Raw genomic sequence first — 21,208 nt, 5'->3', positions numbered from 1 at the left:
TGGCTTCCAAAGGGTAGAAATAGCTTTGTAATGTCTTTACAGCCATGTTTGTGTCACCATTAACATAATGCTTTTTCTCTTTGTCCTCTTTCTTTCCTTTCTCCTGCCTTTAGTGACGTTCCAAAGAGTCGACGGCGGTCTGATGAGCAATGGAAGGTGAGTACTGCCACCAAAATAAAAGCATTGAATCCTTTGGATCACACAATCTTTCCTCCAGAGTCACGCATGAACTCTGCGGCAACCGCTCCCAATTCTAACGCTGATAAATGACTGATGGCTTCCAAAGATTACCAATACCCGTTCTAATGCCTACCGCACAGTCCTGCCCACCCCCACCCCGTCCAAATATACATTCCTACCACATCTCCATTTATGCATTGATAGATATACTCATAAATCTCCTCAGTAGAATTAACAGAAACAATTTAAGCAGAGAGAGGCTTTTATTTTGTCATTTATCTTCCGCCTGCTCGCTACGGGTAACCCCAAAGCCCTCTTGAGTGATAAATTTCCCTGTCACCTTGCGTGGGCGGCTGGGATCTGAGCACATGTAATAATGTAAAAATAATTACCCAGGGGAGAGGTGTGTGTGTGAATGTGTGTGTGTGGACATCTCCATGCAACCCTGCTCCGTTTCAGTGCGTGTTAGTGGAATGGGACGAACTGCAGTGAGCAGGGCATGTCTCGGTGGCACCAGTCGTCCTCTGTGGGGATTCATGAGAGTCCCTGGAGGATCCCAGGTTTCTGCTTATCACATCTGGTCCGGGACAAACCAGCACATCTCCAATCCTCACTGAAAGATCGTGACTAAACGTGACCCTGCTTGTCTTTCTTCTTCTGGGAGGGTGTTCATCTCGTAAGCTGGCATCAGCAATTTTTTTTTTTTTTTAATATCTCCTGCATCAATGCAGTAAAAGGGCGATTTCCACCCAATCGTTCTGCGAGATGCCACCAATCCCTTAATGAATTAGCCACACCACTTGCTTGTCATGCCGCTTCTCATCTACTTTCTGCTCTTATGTTTTTCTTTCAATTTTCCACATAAGCGGTTCCAATTCTCACTCCGTGTCTGTAATATTTTTTTTCTTTTGGGGGTGGAATGGATGCTTTGGAAATCTTTTGTCAGCAGCTCTGAATGCCACAATTTTCTCGAGATGCACCAATCAATCGGCCAGAAATTCTGAGTTGCACAATTTTCCCTTGATTGGCTGTGATCAGTGATCAGCAGGCCAAATGCTGCAAAATCAACTTCTCCCGCTTTTTATTAAATCATAAAATATCCCGCCATGTTCCGTCTGTAAATGGAAATTTCAGTTATAAGACCTATAATAGTGTTTTGTTTTGTTTTTTTAATATGAAAATGATGACTGACTGAAGACATGTTGTCATGGCTGCTTTTCCCTCAATAGTGGCACTGCTAAGGTTTTAAGGTAGCCCAGGTTGGGTATTATGTCGCAAACAGTGCCATACTACTACTGCTTTAAAGAACATTTACAATTTGGAAAGGACAGAAGAAAAAAAAGATGACAATGAAAACAAAACACTTATACAAGCAAAAGTCTCAAAGTGTGTTAAAAGCCAAGAGTTTTAAGAAAAGTTTACACTAAAGGGCTGTTTTAATATGAAACAGAAATAATAATTTGCCATTTCAATCATTTTGGTGCATCGGCACTAACAGTTCTCTCTCTTCTGAGCTTCAGTGGCGATTAAAGCAGGTGTTGGTATTTTTGGTGTTGTGAGCAGGTTCCACCTCCTCCTGGAAAAGTAAATCAGCATCTCCATAGCATTCCAAGTAGAGAAAAAAAGTGCTGTAAAATTTTCTGTTAGACATCTTTGGACTTGATAAGATGCAGAGTACCAACACCAGCATTTGACACGGCCCCTCAGATCACCACAGGCTGTGGAAACGCCACACTGAACCTCAAACAACCTCTCCCACTTTGATTTTCAAAGAAAATGCAAAATATACTTTTATCTGCAAGGAGGACTTTTGACCATCTGTCATGTTGTGGTGTACATTAACAGAAGTAATGCAGCGGTTGGAGCCCATGGACTTGATACATTTGTGTGTGTTGGCTCTCGAAGCACCGGCTCCAGCTGCAGTCCACATGTTCTTGACTAAACTCTGCATCACAATTGTCTCAAGACTACAATTGCCGTAATTTCCAGATTATAAGCTGCTAATTTTTTCAACACATTTTGAACACTGCGATGCGGGTAATATGTGGCTTTTCATCAGCTGGACTGCTGCATGATGAGGAGGACAGACAGGCTAAAGGGTGAGAAGAAAGTTTCATTAAAACAACAACAAAGGAGAGACTGAGGAAGGGTGTGTGAGGTCAGGGATGATACTGTTGGAGGACACGCACAAAACCATCATGGGTCCTAAATGAATGCAACCACATACCTAAAAAACATCATTCTCACAACTTCCCCCTTTGTTCTCTGCTTAGCCCCACACCGGAGCCTGCTGTGAATGCTAAGGATTGTTAGCTTGACCACCAGTGATAGTGGATAAACAGTTTTCCTGAAAACATTTCAGGAAAACTCCACTAGTAGCACATTGAACAGTGTGTACACAAGTGTGATTGACAGCACTAAGACCCTCCTCCTGGCTCTGATTGGTTGCTTCTGACCAGGACTGGAATATTTCTAGAGATGGCAGTAAGAGCACTGAGAGGAGGAAGAAGAGATAGATTTTTTTCCATGGGTTATCTGTCTCATTGTTTTACTGTCACAGCTTCATGATAGCACATTTGCAGGAAACATACTGTTTATAAAAGTTACATACTGCAGCTTTAAGGGACATCTGTTTAATTTCTCTTCTTTTTGGCAAATGTTTCAGCGGTTTAAAAGTCCATTAGCTTGACCACTTAGTCACATTTAGCTTACGGAAAAAGCACCAGTCAGCAAATAAACAAAAGTAAACTACCCCATTACATTTTATTTATTTATTTATTTTGGATGTACATGCACCCACTCCCAAAGACACACTGATGTACAACACAGGATGTTGTGACACAAGACAATTTTTATTAATATTTTTTTTCCCCACTTTTTGTTAGTAATATAAGCTAAAAAAAAAAGTCAAATAATTGTGATAAAACATTTTCTTAAAAACTCAAGGCACACAACATGGACACCTGTGGCATTTGACAAGTAAGGAATATATATTTATTTTTTTCTCTTCAAAGTTAGTGTTGTGGATTATATTCCGCTGCTCTCAATAGTCTAGAAATGATCTCTGCTGCTGGTGCACATTTTTTGACACACTTTTGTGAACAGCTTCTTTAGCGATGACCTTTTGTGGATTTTCTTGCATTAAATATGTTTTTTTTACTGCTATTATGGAACATTATGTAATAGTCCTATTTTTAAGATATTCTTTTTTTTTTTACTGAGATGCGTCTGTTCTTTATTGCATTAAAGAGGATCATTTTGTAATCTCAAATTTTTCATTTGGTTTCAAAACTACTACTGTAATCCTCCGCACAGAACCTGCTCTTTTCTTGTATGCCTTATATTTTGTCGAAGAAAAATACTTTGATCAATCTTCCTATGAATTGATAGTCACCATCACCAGCCTGGGTGATGCATCTCAGACCTCGCCATCGAGCCTCCGGTCTACCTCTGTTAACCACTCTGATGCCATCACATCCCAGATGTTACAACTCTCCCATCTGTCCTGAAAGTGAATCTGTGAAGCTGATGATATCGGGCAAAAATAATAATAAGAATAATAATAATAATAATAATTTGTTGCATGAAATGTTTATAGCATTAATTAGACAACGGCAAATGAAGCCACATCTGTTTCCATTTTCTCCCTGCCTCGAGCCAAATTGCCCTGACTGAACAATTATACTTAATCAATCACAAAATAAATGATTCATGGAAGATGAATAGGCTGCAGATTGTAGAGACCTGAACAATTTGGCTTTGGCTGCTCAGTTAAAATTGATAAAAAGCTGATAAGGGTTCTTTAACCCACCCCCACCACCACCACCACCACCACCTCCCCCTGTCAATAAGGAGATAGTAATTAGGAGCTAGTAATAACTTCTTATCTCCACACTGATCAATGTTTTACCAGAGCAGATTCACTCCTTTTGGAAGAGCAAAGCGTGCTGAAGGAACAGGTTTGAATAAATCCGTTGCCATAGAGATTCTTATCCATCCCAGGAGCCGAATCCTAAATGAGATCATCTTCTCGGAGGGTTAATCCACAAAGTAATTTGTGTTTCCCATTGTGTTTAGATCACATCTGTACTTTAAATTCAAGTTTAATCAACTGGTCTGTCGAACCATAAACAACAGATTTATACAGTCGGTTTGGAATGAATCTGCTTCGCTCGGCGTATTTATCGGGAGCCCGGCGTCGGCCGAGTTCGCCACTATTTATGGATTCACTCTCGCTCGTCGCAAGTTACTGAAATGTTTGTGAAGGAGGAAGGATTGTTGCTCCAAGTCGAATTTCATCTCCCAAGGTTGCCATCCGTCCTCGGGTTGGACAGGGATTAAAAGTGAAACGTCAACATTTCATCAGCCGGATGTCCCCAAAACCTATCCAATCCCCCCCCACACACACACATAGACATACTCCTTTAACAAATACCCTCGGTAGAGATCAGTCTTATTGTAATTATGCTTTGCCAAAAACCGTTGTGTGACAAATGCAAGGACAATACAGCAATTTCCACCGTCTGCTCCTTCCTTTCCAAGTGTACTTAGAAGAAAGAACAATGCCTTTATACTCACCTTTTCTTCTTCTTCTTCTTCTTCTGCTTCTTCTTCTTCTTCTTCTTCTTATTCTTATTCTTATTCTTATTCTTCATCTTTTGCAGCGTGAAAGATTTTTAAATATGCAAAAGACAGAATGGGGATGTGTAGCTGTGTAGTGGAACAATAAAAGGAAAATGGGGTTAGGAAAATATGGTATGGTAAGAAAGAATGATGGCAGCGGTGGAACATGGCAGCCAGAAACAGAGGTGGAAGTACAGGGAGAGATGTATTACCCTATAAAAGTGCATGTGTCTGATGCACAACCATCAATTTGAATGACTTGTCTCCCCCGAGGGCCTGCTTTGGCATTCAGGAGCCACGGCGAGGGCTCTTAGCCTGTTGCCAGGACTGTAGTTCATTTGAACTCCTCCCTTTTGCTGAACGGCTTTTCTCATTAGAACCGGTAGCTGAGACGGAGAGCGAGTGCAGCACACCCATTACCTGGCCTTGTCCTCAGGGTTTGACTCTCTCCAAGTCTCTGGGAGCCAACCCATCACCCTGCTGGAGCTCAGACAATGAGCCCTGCCGTCAGACTGCCAGCTCTGACGCTAACTGTGTCGTAAAGTTTCGCTGGTCGCGCATTCCATAATGGGCTTCAAATAAAGCTACAAGTACAGAAGGAAGATGTTTATATTTCAAATATTTTCTGGACTTTTTTTTTTTTTTTACAACTTTAGCCCATTAATATGTTTTGATCCAAGACTCTTCATTGTATCTTTGTCCTGCTGGAAGGTGAACTTCTCTACAAGTCTCAGATCTCCTGCATTCCCGAAAAGTAAATTTTATTTTAAGATATACACAACGTTTAACTCCGTCAATCTTCTCTGACATATTTCACTGTTCTTATTTTAATAGAGTAATCTATTAATTATTCTGATGACTAATCAAGTAATCAAATTAAAGTGCTGTGGTGGCGCAGGGGTAAAGCACATCCCATGTATTGAGGCCTTAGTCCTCATGCTGGTGGTCGCAGGTTCGATTCCTGGCCTGGCTACATGTTTTCCCCCTCTTTCCTGTCAAACTACTTTCAAATAAAGGTCACTAGAGCCAACGAAACCTTTTAAAAAAATAATCGAATTAAAAGTTCTACAGTTCTGTAGCATCTTCTTAAGCTAGTAAAAACAATTTTTAATAAAGTACTGTGGGCTGCCAGAAAAAGTCATTGACCGCTGTCTTCATCATCCTCCTTCACAGTAAGACCTCTAAAGTCATCTTCTTCTCCTGTGTCAGAATTGAACAGCCTCAGAATTAGTTCATTGCAGACTTCCTCAGTGCCACCCGTGGTCTGTGTGACAAAAGTCACAGTTTATTGTCTAGAAATTAAGGCACTGCTTCGGATTGAAGAAAGTTCAAATTTAGGTTGTCTCTAACCAGAGCACCATCTTTGATGTTACTGAAATATCTCAAAAAAGAATATTGACTTCCTTTCAACAATGCTTTGTTGTCTTTGTTCCATAAAGTCCACAATTACTTACCTTAACATGAATAGATGTCTAGTCCATAGATTCTATCACTTGAGCTGTGGATCTCTGAACATTGATCTCTTGACTTCTTCTCTGTTTAATGTTCTCTTTGCCCATCTTTCCAAGAAAACTTCTCTAGCAAACCTCTAGGGCCTTTACTAAACTAACGTTTGTATGCTGACACAAGTGAGATCCATTTGATAAACAAATGACTTTTGAAGGCAATTATTGATAAGAGAGTAAAGAGGGTTACACATAACATGTGTTTAAGTTCAAAATGTTGAAAACCTTGCTTTTTCACTTGACAAGTGTTCACTACTTTAAAATCCTATTAAAACACACTGTAGGTTGGGGTTTCACACATTTTGTTAGCATTTCACCGACTTACTCAACATGTCCAAATAAACAATCGACAAAGACATTTAGGTGTCTCCTCTAGTATACCTTGACCTGCCAACGGTAACAATCCTCAGAAGTTATTGTCCAGAACAGCATCCCTAATGGCCTCCCAGCAGTCACCCGCGACAAGGTAAAGTCTTGACGGTCCATTTTACAGTCCGACACGGCATCTGTTAAAGGGAACGGCCCACTCCTACGTTCTGGTTCCCACCACAACGCCACGATGCCTCCAGGCCTTCAGTCCCCTTCAAACTCTGTGGACATCTCCACTCTGGATTAATGAGAAGACACAGCAGGTTGGGTTAGGTTTATGATATACATCACTGCCATTATCTGCTGCTGCACATGTGTGTAAAAGGCAAAAGTGGGCATTAATGTATGTATCCACAATGTGTTTTTGCATAAATAGCTAGATGAATGTGACAAAGGCATAGCGGGAGAGAAAAGGAAGTAATCGGCTCTGCTCACCTAGAAGGATCCCAACTTTCTGAATCCAGAAATGTATCAGAGTGCTGTTTCCCCTAGAAGGGTTTGGTTCAGAGACTTATCTCACAGAAACATGTATTATTTGGCAAAAAGTAACGATTAAACTAGTGCTGTCGATTTATTAATAAATTTTATCAGATTAATCACACTCTGCTGTTATAATTAATCATGATTATTCACTATGCTGAACTTTGCAAGCTCAAACATAAATATGCATGTTTTCATAAAATGTTTTTTTTTTAAATAGTGTTTTATTGTGCCAAATGAAACAAGTTTGAAGATTCTGTTTTTCAGGTTTTCATATTATTATTCATATTAGAGCGTAAAATAAGAGTAACATTTCTGTCCAAAAATCTGACATTTTCTAGAAAGAACATGGGAACAAGATTGAAAACAAGTTTGTAAAGTCAAATATTTCCTAGAAAAAACTCAGACATTTTGAGATTAATCTCATCTTAAGTTTCTTCTCAAAAGTTTGAGCTTAATCTCAAACTTAATTTTTTTTTTCTAGCAAATTTATGACTTGTCAAACTCAGAAAATTCAAACTTTTTTTCTATATAATTTCTAAGATTAAACTCAAGATTTTTCAGTTTTGTAATAGCACATTTTTGACTTTTCAAACTCAAAAATTTCCTTTTTGTCTAGGAAATTTCACAGGTTCTATTGGAAATGTACTCCCCTTTTTTCATCTACCATGGCCCTGATACATCGTCATATAGTCAGGACGTTTTATTTCAACCAATTTAGAAACATCGGTGGCAGGATAATTCATTGTTGCAAAATACATATTACCTGTTTTTTTTAACAGTGTAATTTGCCTCTGAGCACACTAGTGTGATGCTCCTTGCTTTAAACTTTTTCGATTATTGCTGGCTTCGAATTACCATATGTTTAATGTCCTTTATTTTATTTTTTTCCAAATCCAAATCATAAATCTTATGAAAACATATTATGAATGTTGTATTTCAACCTTTTGTTTTCGTCCAGCCGTCCAGGCCTGTTGAACGCCAGTGACCCGGGCTACCCCTGGTTAGCCGACTCCTGGCCAGCGACCAGCCTGCCCGTCAACAGCAGCTCCGGAGGACCAAACGACTTGACTAAATTTGGTCGAGGAGGTAAGTGTGTCAACGCTGCAAATACTTCAAATCTAAAACCGCAAGAGATGAAAGTCAGCCTCCGTGCCTTCCTTTGTGTTCAAACGGAGTCCCTGTTGTTTACCATGAACATGTACGCATATGAAATGTACACGTTGCCACCTAATTCATACGTATCCGGACATATTTATATTTCACAGTAGACAGCGGCTCGAGCATTAACAGCAGGGGGACTCCGCTGTCACCAGACTGAGTGATGGCAGCTAGTCCAGCTTGGTGTCATTGGCCATACTTCAGAGTAGGGGAATGTGAAGAGGAGAGGCAGGCGGGGGGATGGATGTTTGAAAGGATGGTCTTGAGCAGCGAGTCGTGAAGGACAGACACAGCTTGACTGGCGCAGATGTGGACACTTCCGCCGTGGCTTTACATCATCTCCCCTTCACTGGGCATGCAAGCCGTGTGGTTTCTGTTTCCCTTACTCTCTCTTCATCTGGTGCAGCAGGCGCACGCATGCTAAACATGGCCGTTACTCCTCATGTGTGGGAATGGGAAAGGGAGGGTATGGAGATATCCAGCGGATACAAGGGGGCAAAACACAGCTCTTCATCCTAAGAGTGAAGAGGAGGAAGACGTTAAACCAGCTTTGTTTTATTCATCTGAGCCTTCAAGTGCATTTCCTCTGTCTTTCTGTAATGTTGGGTGTGTTTTTGTTATTTGGTCTTGAATTTGACTTATTTGGGTGTTTTACACCAGATGTCAAAGAATTTTGAAATAACTTGCAGTTTAGCTAGCTAACTATTAGCATGTGCCTTTCAATTCCATTTGATTCCTATCTCCCTTCAGTGCTCTGTCTGGGATTTCTCCAACTGACCTTGATTCCTCTGGTAGAATTTCAACCAGGCCAATCAGCAGGCAGAAGAACAAGTTGTGATTGATGGTGTCAGTGTTTTTTGCGGTAGTAGTAATGTAGTCTTCGTGTAGTTTTAGCATCTGCAGCGTGGGAAGTGAACAAAGCTGTTCAGTCTGTGTTGGCCACGCCTTCAAATACTGAGAAACATCAAGAGCCATCTTGTTCAGATCGCCACTTCTGTCTTTGCAGTAGTGCATGGTTGTTTACAGTGCAGGCAATTTCTAGTAAGCTTCATAGTATCAAATTGTGTGCGTTATAGCCAAACATTAGTGATTGGGTAACATTTAAAACTTTAACAGAGTCCTCTCCAAAATCTAAATATTTCAAAGCAGGTAATGCTTTAGTTTTAACTTTTGAGACTTATTACTGGTAAGCATAGATATCAACCAATGTTTTCCTTCCATAATGTCCTTTCCTAAGAAAATTAGGCATAAAATTTAGCACAGTTTCAGCTACAACTTTTTTTTTGTTAGCTATAGCTAAAAAGCTGTTGAAATAACAGATATTCCACCTGATAAAACAAGAACAAGAGAAAAATCATTTGATTTTTCAAAATATCTTCTGTACTTCATCTTACTTTTAAAAAATCTTCAAGGCAGCATTTCTAGTCAACATATGGCTTAACCCTGAATTAGCTCTCTCTTCTTCTCTTTACCAGATCTCCCCACTGGACAGGGAGATAAAACAGGCACCATGCTGTCTGACGGAGCCATCTACAGCAGCATAGACTTTACCACCAAGGCTAACTACAACAGTCCTGGTCAGACATCCCAAGCCAATCCTTATGCCACCACTCAGATCCTCCACTCCAGCAGCATCCATGAGCTGGCTGTGGACCTGCCTGACGCCCAGTGGAAGGCCTCACTTCAGACTAAGCAAGAAATGGCAAACCTGGGCTACTCCCTGCCTGACAAGAACTCCTGCAACAACAGTGAGTCAAAGAACCCTCTCACACCTGGTTACATCAGCTCTGTTCTTGTGTTTAGCATTTCAGATGTTATTTCTTCTAAGACTTTAATATAGACACATTGTAATGTGACATCATGTGCACAAGATCCCACCAACCAGCTCCCTGCTGGAGGGCAAAAAAAAACTTTTCGCTGATGATGACTACCGATAGCTTTAGCTGTCAGGTTGTCAACGTTATGCACAAAATCTTAATAGTATGCATGATATATGAAAGAAAAAGGGATGCAGTGCTTTGCTACCAATTGTCAGCACAATGAGAACTAGATAACAAGGTCAGGAAAAGGGATTTAATTAAGATACAAAAAAATAGCAAGAGAGAGGGAAGTTAGGTGGAGGGAAGTGGGTCAGTTTTGTTAGCTTGACTTTGACAAACAATGACAAACATGTAGATGTGTTGTGAAATTTCGTGTGCATCGGTTCAGAAAAAAAAAACAAAAAAAAAACACCAACTCTGACAGATCATCAGTAGAACGGGTATTTAAATTAGCTAATCAATCACCTCTATATTCAGATATCACTTATTAATAATCACAAAATGAACATCAAGCCTGAAAACATTTTACTGTAACAGACTGAATGATTTGTCCTTTGTGTGGGATGTTTCTAGAGTCGAATCCTGACACATTAGAGGAGCTGTGGTCAGTCAGTTGCTATGGCAACAGGTCTGTGTTTGGCAAAGTCAACACAGAGAGTGAGAAAAGGGAAGAATGCTAGTGGTTTTGAGTTGTTTTTCTGAGTGATTTTCCCTTTTGCTGTGGCTCACAGCACTAGATTAATACTATCGGCATCTCCAGGTTTCATTTCATTAACAGAATTTTTCTACCGCAGTAGTGCAGCTATAGATGGCAAGTAAAAGGATCGACTTTTTGCCCTCCAGCGTTGTGTGCATGAGCGAAATTTCCTTATGTAAACAATAACATGCATCGTGTCTATATCAGGCCTTCAAAGTTCTCTCTTTTGTGAGGGAAGTTGAACTCTCGTTTGTTTCGTTGTAAAAGCACAACCTATTGGTGCTTAAACTTAAACTCCACCAAAAGTCTGAAAATCCCTTCTAACCTCGCTGTGGTGGAAAGTGGATGTCTTTAAAAGTTTATTTGTAGTTATTTTCTAGCAGTCATCATGTTGGTTTCTGTGGTTGAGGTCAGATAAACCCCCATGAAAGAGCTGCACAGCTGAGCCATCCATTAATTTCCTGCAAAGTTTTCATAGCGAGCCTACTCCTCCCTTAGCTTTAGCATAATTGCCAATCTGTTTTATATTTCCTAATATTGAAGAAAATCATCTAAGATCATTATCATAAATTTGAGAAGGGATTTTTTTAATTATACGTCAATGGCTCTATTTTAATACATATTTATAATCTAATTTTCTAGCACTCTAAAACCAATTCATTTTATTTTATTTTTTTTCCTACTTTGTCCCCTCTTTTAATGAATCTCGTGATAAAATGTGATTATATCTTTCTGAACTGGGACAAGTATTGAAACATAATCTCCACTGCTGACTCTCTGATCCCATTCCAAGAGTGGAGAATAGTCAGGGGAGAAGATTAGAGCCACATTTTTCAAATTATTTATGTATATATATCAAAAAAGAAAGTCTGACTTTCCCAGTGAATGTGCTGTCTGTTGCTCTTAAGAAACTGAACTGTGAAATCCACGCATTGATGCTGTTTCCTGAATTGATCCTGCTTGCTTTTGTTGCTCTAACTGCATGTTGTTGCATGTGCTTGTGCTAACTGCCAGTCTCCTGATGCCACTGTGATTTTTGCCCTCTAACCTCCACTGTAGCCCTCCTTTTCATTCCCGACTACCGATTGGCCGACGGATTGTCTAATAGAATCCCACACAACCAATCACAAGATTTCAGCACCACCAGCTCTCACAACAGCTCAGAGCGAAGCGGCAGTCTCTCAGGTTGGTTTACGCACCAGCAAGTGAAAGCAGTCTGGGACGATTTGCTCCTCACCCCATCTTTATGATTGATCCATGTCTTAATTGCTTTATTGATCTGTTATTTGCATGTGCAGACAGCATTTTCATAAGCACATTCCCTCGTCCCCTCACTGAAGGCACTTTGCTCAGTCAGTTGCCTCCAGTGTTTCCACTCCTTTGTACCTTTTTGGAATAATTGATATTTTATTTCTAGAGGAATAAGGCTTTTGTGCAAATAGAAGTGCATTTTAATGAAAAGCTAAGTTATCTTAGTGATTCCATTCAAAAAATAAAACATAATTTTGAAAATATAAAGCTGTTTTGATTAGCAAAACATCCAGTTAATAAAAACTCAGACTCCACCAGTTTGTGTTTTTTTAATTTACAGTAAATTTTCTAATTTACTGAGTTGGTGTCACTGTGCCTGACTGGCCAGTAAACTGGCCTAACCAAAACCCCATAGAGGTATGGCTTTGAGACAGGGTTTATGTTTATGTCAGGGGTTGAGGCTTGGAGGAAAAATGAGAAACTCCACACCAACTGAAACACATGAGCTGGACGCCAACATTAAAGCAGCCTGGGTGTTTGTATTGGGTCTCTGCAGGTTTCACCAACTGAAATTTACAACTTTTTAGGAACTTTTTTAAGACCATCATTACCAAATATATGGATAAAAATATTTATATGTGCATTTGTGTGTGTTTGAAATTCACTAAACCTCCAACTTCATAGTTTAGTTGCAACAAATGCAGCACCGCTGACCATTTTCTGGGGAGCTTTAGCCACGCCAAGGGAGTAAAACTGAACATTTCTGAGGTCTTTTTTTTTGGCTCTTAGTAGCAGCTATGTGCTATTCACACTGCATATGGCTCTTTTCAGTCTTAACCCTCGTAGTGCCGAGCTTTTTTGCACAGAAAGAACGTAGCATCGTATGGGTTAGCAACAGATGTGAGCCAGAGGTGAAGACATCATCCAGCCAACTGGCAATAAATTTACACTTACCCATGATGGACGTAGACAAGCTAGATAGGGTGTTTTAGTAGCTTTTTACTGGTAGCCCCAACCGCCTCAAGTTACAGAGTGCAATAAAGACGTCTGTGTGTAACTCAAACTTTTGCCTGATAGAAAAATCCCAGTGAGAAACAAAAACTATAAGATTAAATAATTGCACCAAAAGTTAAGACCCGCATGGTTTTCCCCAGAAAACTCACTAAGCCCAGTGGTTGGGTGCTAGGGCAGTCATTCATCCAGCGGCTTGTTGTGTTTTTGAGTTAAAATTTGTTTAAAGTTGACAGAAAATTTGAAAATATCACTTGATAATTATGTTTTATTGAAAAGGAGACTAATACCTGAACACCAACTGCAAAGCCTTAAAAAAAGCAAAGATTTTAAAAAGACTTAAAAAAAATAAGCAATGCTTATCCTGGTGGGGCATAAGTAAAGCCTGGTGGCCCGCCAGGCTTAAAATACACTTAAAATACCCTGAACATGTGATTCCTATATTTAAGACTATCTTACATTTTTTAAAATGATTTTAAGACATTTTGAGACCTTAATTTCAGGTATATGAATTAAGACATTTTAAGGAAAACCATGTTTTAACACTGGCTGATTGACCCTATCCCACACCTCACTGATGCAGGAATTCATCCTAAATGAGTCTCAGGCAGACATTAAAATAACTTTTCATAATTTTCATATAACTCAAATTTTATGAGAAACCAAATTTGGACTTTTCATTAGCTCTTAGCCATAATAATTTTTTTAAAATATATCACTCTGTTTCATTTTTTATTTAAAATATTGAAGTAAACAAACTTTTCGATGATTTTCTAATTTATTGAGTTGTACATTAAGCGCAGTGATTAGACACGTCTGTTAAGACTCTATCAGAGCACAAAGAAGTGGAAGCAGAACATGGCTGACAGTAGTCGAGGCAGAGGGAGTTTTCAGACAGAGTGGACTTTATCCACACGTGCACACACAGACACCATTAGAGATGCTTGGCTGGCTAAAGTGGCAAAAATACCTCCCTTTTCCCTCATCCCCTAATGGTGGCCGACTACACTAAAACCCATGTTCAGAGAATTACAATGTCATTTATAGGACACCCAGGCAGCCCTCATGCCTGCCTCCCTTCCTCTCTCCTCTTTTATCTAGTTACAAGCCACTGCCTTAACTGCTCTCTAATTCAATGCTGTGCGCACAGTGAGGCAGAGTGAAGGATCTGAAGTGGCCATGCCTTATAGGCAGATTCTTCCTATAGACATCCAGCTTGTTGGGTGGGGGACTCCAGTCAGGCTCTGGTCTGTATTATAACTGATTCTGAATGAACAAAAGTGGCAAAAATCTTTTAGATTTAATGACATTTTTGCATACAGGTCAGTGACATAAAAGTGTCACTGGAAAAATAGCAAAAATTATGAGTTGTATTCATATTAATAGCTCTATTTGTTAATTAGAAGATAGTTCTGAATCCCCAGCTACAATATTCGTGATATCTTTTGAAATCTTTTTTCCCCATTTTTGAAATAAACCTGCACCTACATGAACTGCATGATTCTAAACCAAAAAGCCGTGATACATATGCCACGCCTGAGGGTGGCAATAGTGCCATCAATATTCAAACAAAGAAGATGCTCCAGGAGTATGGCGAAACTTATCTTGTTTCTAGTGTTGGTCTGGTAATTTTTAACTTTAGCTTACAAGTTAGCTTCAAATGTAAGCTAAATTACTTAACTTACATTTGAAGCGGTGCAGACAAAATAAACATCTGAAGAAACTTAAAATGGCATCAGTATTGTTATGGTTTTCAGATATTGTTGACTAATTCCCTTTCCACTATTTGTTTGGAGTTTTTGTTGCTTTGTTTAAGACTTACCCACTGTTTCCAAAGGCAAAACTTACCCACAAAGCTCATGGCGGGTGGGCAAACATATATTTTAAAGTAAGATTGTAGCCATCTTCAAAGAAACATTTTAAAATGTGGCAATGTGTTGCTTCAAAATGCTAGGGGATAAACTGACTTCAGCTGTTTTTTCGTGGTATTGTGATATTGAGCATGCACAGTGTGGGTCTCTTTACCATTGTTTCTAATCATGTCTAAATATCTTCTCTACAGATCTCTACAGATATTAAGTAATTCCAATTTGCGGTTTTAAAAATATTTTCTCTAATATAAACTTCTAAGATTAACTGCAAACGCAACATAAAATCCAGATTTTGTAGAATATCTGTTAGTGTGAATACAGCCCGGTGCAAAGTATAAAAACTAATAAAATGAATAACTTATTGATTTTTATTTTATTTTCTTGATTTTATTGTTTCCAAACTCCCCAAGTAAAAAAAGGGAATAAAATGTCTTAATCAGCAGGCTGCAGAGGTGCTGGCGCAATTTAATATCCAGAAAGAACATCTTTTATGATGGTTTTACTTTTATTAAATTGAATCCTGAAGGTTGTTGTTAACAAAAACAGACTCCTGCATTTTTCTGACAAATGACTTTGAAATGCATACAGAGGTACGAAAGGTTTAGAATATAAACAAGAGCTAACACTGTTGCTTAGTCTTGCAGTGATTATTTTTCTTGTACATTTAAATGGAAGCTCATAAAAATGACTTTATCATCTTCAACATTATGGTGTCCGAGTTATGTCATTGTACTCATACAGTATTAAGGGTTGGAAACACTATTGCATTGAAATTTAAATTTATCTTATGGTAGCAACTCAAATTATTTAATTCAACCTATATTGCTTAGTAACGTGGAACAATGCTCAGAGTTTTAGCTTTAGATAAATTTCCACCAAAGTTAAGTCAGCATTTGAAAGATGGGGGAGGAGGAGTGTAAGTTATCGTGCTTCGCTCCCCCTCCAAGGAGATGGAAGGAATAATGAATGTCAGGTATGAAGGAGGGAAGAAGGATGAAAAGGAACAGAAATAGAGCGGCTTTCATAACAGCGTGGATCTCCACTGGGGACAGGAATCTGCTCATTAAAACCTTTCTTAGTGTAGAGGAGAAGAGGTAACTGGTGTTTTCTGGAGCTGTTAGAGACCCTGAAGACTCTCTGCTGACCCAAACACCCACCCAGTCCATACTCATCTGAGGACCACGCTTGAGTTTGAGACACTGAGCTCAGGCACTTCTTTTATATAAGGCACGTCTCCTCATTAGTTACCATGTATTTTATCAAAGCTAGTACAAAGCTAGAAAATTAAAAAGCTAGTATACACACACACATGCACACACATATGTGTATGTGTATATATATATATATATATATACACATACACATATATATACATATATGTGCCATATTCCTGACCCATACGGAAGTGGAGAAATTTAGTGGCACCCCGGTAAATATCAATTCCTTTTGTAATTGAAATTGAAAATTAAATTGGTAGAAGATCCAACCTTCAATTAATCATTGGAAGATTTCTTAAGATTGGAGCATATACATGGAGACTTGACTGTTCCTCTTTGAACAATCCTTTGAACTGTTCAGAGTCCAGGGTCCTCACTTCTCTTCATCTCACCTCATCGACTTTCGAAAAGAGTCAGGTCAGTGAACTGAGATAACTCTAAGGAAAAGGAAACTGTCTTTTAATCATGTCTCTTGAGTTGTCCAATGGCTTTGGACTATAAACTTGTTGAAAGATAGCAGATGTATTTTCAGTTTTCTGACAAAGTCCAGTGTTTATAGTTCTTAACAGTAGGGTCCCTAACAAGGTTCCAGGTGTCTTTGTAAGACAGATAGATGTTCCATCATACTAAACAGTAGAATGAATCCATCTCCTCATTACTAAACCCACTTTGTTTACTGAGGACCTCAATCCTGGTCTCATCTGAACAAAGAGCACAGTTTCAGATAATATAAAGTTTACATATTTACATTTGTGACATAACAAAACATGTTTTTACTGTTCTGTCATCACTCCTAGGTAAAATGTTAGGCTCTACACCCGGGGTGTCCAAAGTCGGTCCTCGAGAGCCGGCATCCTGTATGTTTTAGTTCTCTCCCTGATTTTACATACCTGCATCAAATGATGGCTCATTAGAAGACCTGAGCAGGCAGAACACTGACTTGATGAGGAGGTTGTTATAACCACTAGGGAGAGAACTAAAACATGCAGGATGCCGGCCCTCGAGGACCAACTTTGGACACCCCTGCCCTAGGCTGAGCAGAGACGTAGGTTTGTAGTTCAGATGTGCACTCACACACCTTCCCAAACGAAACTGACTTTCGAGGCAACCATAGTAGAGTTTGACTAAAGCAGACTAAACATAGCTGATGTAAACGCTCCCTAAGTTGCAGTCAGAACAATCACAGTAATAGGGCTGTTAAGTCACTGATAGGGCCATCAAGGTTAAATGAGTCACTGGCATGTCTACATGCCAGTGACTCCCACTTCTGTAATCATAAGCTCTTTGTCTTTTTTTTTACATCCCTTACCATCTGGACATGTTGGCAGGATAAACATAGGCTGAAAGAAATGGGGCACTCTGTCATATCATATTTATACCCTAAGGAGCCTGAAGTCATAGAGGACCAAGTACGTAAAAGTGCTGATCAAGTTGAAAAAGTAAATTATAAAGATTGTTAAAAAAAAAAAGGGGGTGTTTTTTAAAATTGTTTCAGGTTTGATGTTGATGCTGCAAAAACTATACATTCATTTCAAAACCTTTTACACGCCAGATGTACCAATACGTTTCTGTTCATCTGGGATCTTCGCGACTGTGAAGGCTTTTCAGAATCTCCGTCCTGTGGCTTTTTCCTAAGCGCTGAGGCACGCTGTGAAAACAAAGCTCAAGGCTGAGCAGCCCTGCAGTTAAAGCCCGGGAGTGCCCAGACCTTGGGTAAAAATACCCAAAGCTGGGTCTATGTTTAGTATCAGCTCCCCCTTTGAAGAGAGACCCAATTTTATCAAAAGACACGAGTCTGCTGTGTAATTCCTGCACAGCTCCCGGCCGCACTGCATATATTTCATATTCGGGTGAGCTGTTGCAATTTCAGTGCCAGACCATCTTTCCCTGGAAGAGGCTCATTTACAATATTGATGGCCGATCTTGTGTGGAGGGACTGAGGATGATTGAACAATCACGTCAGCTTACTATTTACTGGTAAAAGTCAAGCATCGCCCAGAGGCGCGATTAGAAAACCCAATTACTTTCAGACTATACTTGCGCTGTGTTGCCACCTGCCTTGGGCTTACAGTTGTTTTCTTTTATTACTTCCTTTCTGTATTAATCTCATTGTGACACAACGTCTGTCTTTCCTGCCAGCATTTCCTCTTTTACGCCAAGCTTTTTACTGCCTACATTAACAAGTTTCATTTTGTTGTGGGCTAAGGAAAATAGAACAATTTTTAACAGCCACTCATGTTTTTTTTGGACTTGACTAGAACTGTACATTTGTTTGCCATCTGGCTTTTATGAAACCAGTTGAGATATAGCACCATGTTTCTGTTAGTTTCACAACAGTGCAAGTTTTTCTTTTTTTTTTTTTGTTGGCACTGCAAAACACAAAGCAAAGGCTGTGTCATGAAACACTCAACAGAGAGACTGGCTTCTGTAGGTACGTTATGTGTAGTTATTAGTGTTTCTTTACACAGTCTATCTTGCTATTTCAGTTTGGCATTTATATTTTACTATTTTCTAAAGACAAGTTAAAATAAGTTAAAATTGTGTCTTAAAAATGTTTTGTTAACTCTCTTTTCACATAATAATAATCACAACTACAAACAAACATGCTCTTTGTAACATATTCTGGACGGTTACTGCTCCAGCATGCTGATGAGTAGTGACTGTCCTGAGAAATCTGTGAAGTTTGGTTCTTGGATAAATAATTTTCCTGTGCTCTAACTTTTAGATTTAAGAGGGTTTGCTTCCTCAAATCAGTTGCTATCAACTATTAGCATTTTTTCCTTAATGCTTAAATAATCAATGTAATGCTGAACATATGAAGCAAACAAGTTTTCAATTCACAACAAGAACAAAAAAGCTAGTTGTGAGACTAGATTAAAATTTTTTTGAGTGTGTAATCACAATTAATCAGATTTTTATTGAAAACCTGATATAAAAAAATAAGCTACATTTCCAATTCAAAAACTCTTTTTGCTGCCAAATTATCGAATAACTAGACATGAGCTCAACAGTAAAATATATATTTTTGGTTTCTAATTTGTTATTTGGGTTACTTCTTTTCCTTTTGGCTTTTTCCCTTTAGGGGTCGCCACAGCGAGTCATCCGTTTCCATGTAAACCTATCTTCTGCATCTTCTTCTCTCACACCAACTACCTTCATGTCCTCTTTCACTCCATCCATAAATCTCCTCTTTGGTCTTCCTCTAGGTCTCTTTCCTGGCAGGTCCATCCTCAGCATCCTTCTAACGATGTATTCAGTGTCTCTCCTCTGTACATGTCCAAACCATCTCAATCAGGCTTCTCAGTCTTTATCTCCTACACATCTGACATGAGCTGTTCCTCTGATGTATTCATTTCTGATCTTATCCATCCTTGTCACTCCCAAAGAGAACCTCAACATCTTCATCTCTGCTACCTCCAGCTCTGCCTCTTGCCTCTTTGTCATTGCCACTGTCTCTACACCGAACGGCATTGCTGGTCTCACTACTGTCTTGTACACCTTTCCCTTCATTCTTGCTGATACTGTTTTATCACACATCACACCTGACACTTTTCTCCACCCGGTCCACCCTGCTTGGACATGTTTCTTCACTTCTTTCCCACATTCACCGTTGTTCTGGACTGTTGACCCTAAATACTTAAAATCTTTCACTTTCTTTATTTTTGTTCCTTGTAACCTCATGTCTCCACTTGGGTCTCTCTTGTTCACACACACTTATTCTGTCTTGCTACGGCTAACCTTCATTCCTCTCCTTTCCAGGGCAAGCCTCCATCTCTTGAGATTTTTCTCCACCTGTTCTCTGCTCTCACCATAGATCACAATGTCGTCTGCAAACATCATAGTCCATGGAGATTCCTGTCTAACCTCATCTGTCAACCTACCCATCACCACAGCAAATAGGAAAGTGCTCAGAGCCGATCCTTGTTGAAGTCCCACTTCCACCTTGAACTCCTCTGTCACTCCTACAGCACACCTCACCACAGTCTTACAGCTATAATACATGTCCTTCACCACTCTAACATATTTCTCTGTTACTCCAGACTTCCTCATGCAGTACCAGAACTCCTCTCTTGGAATCCTGTCATATGCTTTCTCTAGGTCTACAAAAACACAATGCTGCTCCCTCTGACTTTCTCTGTACTTTTCTATCAACATCTGCAAAGCAAAGATTGCATCTGTAGTACATTTGCAGAGTGCTATTATACCAATTCAGTTTGTGTTTCAGGAACTCGTGGAACTTCTTTAGAAATGTGGACTGTGTATGCTTACTTTAGCACTGGGGACTGTTCTGCTGTGACATGTTTAGCATTGAAATAATAGCTTAGACTCGAGTAGCTTTGCTAATAAGCTATCTCCTTTTAGCACAACTTGAACACAATAGTCATTTCCCAGCATTCCACCAAATAATTTTTTGAAGTAGAAATTAAACTCCAGTTAGCCAAGAGAAGCAGCTTTGTCGCCATCGCTGTTGTTTGCGTCCGTCTCTTGTGTTACAAATTTACAGGTGTTCTGTGAACAGGTCAATACAAAGGTTTCAGCTCAAGACTTTTGTATGTAAAAACAAAGTTGCTGTTAATTGGATTGATAATTTTAAATTTCTAAATTTCTATGTAATTAATTCTTCTAAGTTAAACGTCAAAGTATCAGCCCTATGAAAACCCATCAAAAAGTCTGTCCTTTTCCTTCACTCACCTCCTTTTTTTTTTTTTTACATTGGATTATATATTTTCACTTAACTGTAAGTAAAAACATGTACTTACAGTACATAGGTCCAAACTATGATTTGCTTTTTGGGGGATTTTTTCTTATCACATTTGGCTGCATATCTTCAGCTTCAGATTTTGCACGGTCTGGTCTTTCAGTGAGGTCACATTTAAAATTTGTGGGAATTTAAATTATTTATCCTCTTTCTACTTTTTTTATTCCTCACAACACATACTACCCCTCTTGATGTCTCTGTAGATGAACCATCTTATTGTAAAGGCTGCAGCCAACATGAGGAGCACTTTTTGTACTGTCAGTT

General features: G+C 39.2%; 1 protein-coding gene across 4 annotated transcripts in view; it reads left to right on the top strand.

Annotated features, from left to right (window-relative positions):
- robo2 (roundabout, axon guidance receptor, homolog 2 (Drosophila)) overlaps positions 1-21,208 on the top strand; it is a 545,602-nt gene that overhangs the window by 500,599 nt on the left and 23,795 nt on the right. For 2 of the 4 annotated variants that reach the window (XM_016661180.1, XM_016661178.1), the window contains exons 13-16: positions 114-156; positions 8,119-8,246; positions 9,794-10,066; positions 11,895-12,020. In XM_016661180.1, coding sequence (XP_016516666.1) covers positions 114-156; positions 8,119-8,246; positions 9,794-10,066; positions 11,895-12,020 — 570 coding nt within the window. The remainder of the gene's footprint in view (positions 1-113; positions 157-8,118; positions 8,247-9,793; positions 10,067-11,894; positions 12,021-21,208) is intronic. The other 2 variants (XM_016661181.1, XM_016661179.1) reach the window with 1 other exon arrangement.

This window comes from Poecilia formosa, unplaced genomic scaffold (genome assembly GCF_000485575.1).
Source record: "Poecilia formosa unplaced genomic scaffold, Poecilia_formosa-5.1.2 Scaffold317, whole genome shotgun sequence".
NCBI lineage: Eukaryota > Metazoa > Chordata > Actinopteri > Cyprinodontiformes > Poeciliidae > Poecilia > Poecilia formosa.
This window is presented reverse-complemented; position numbering and strand designations above follow the sequence as displayed.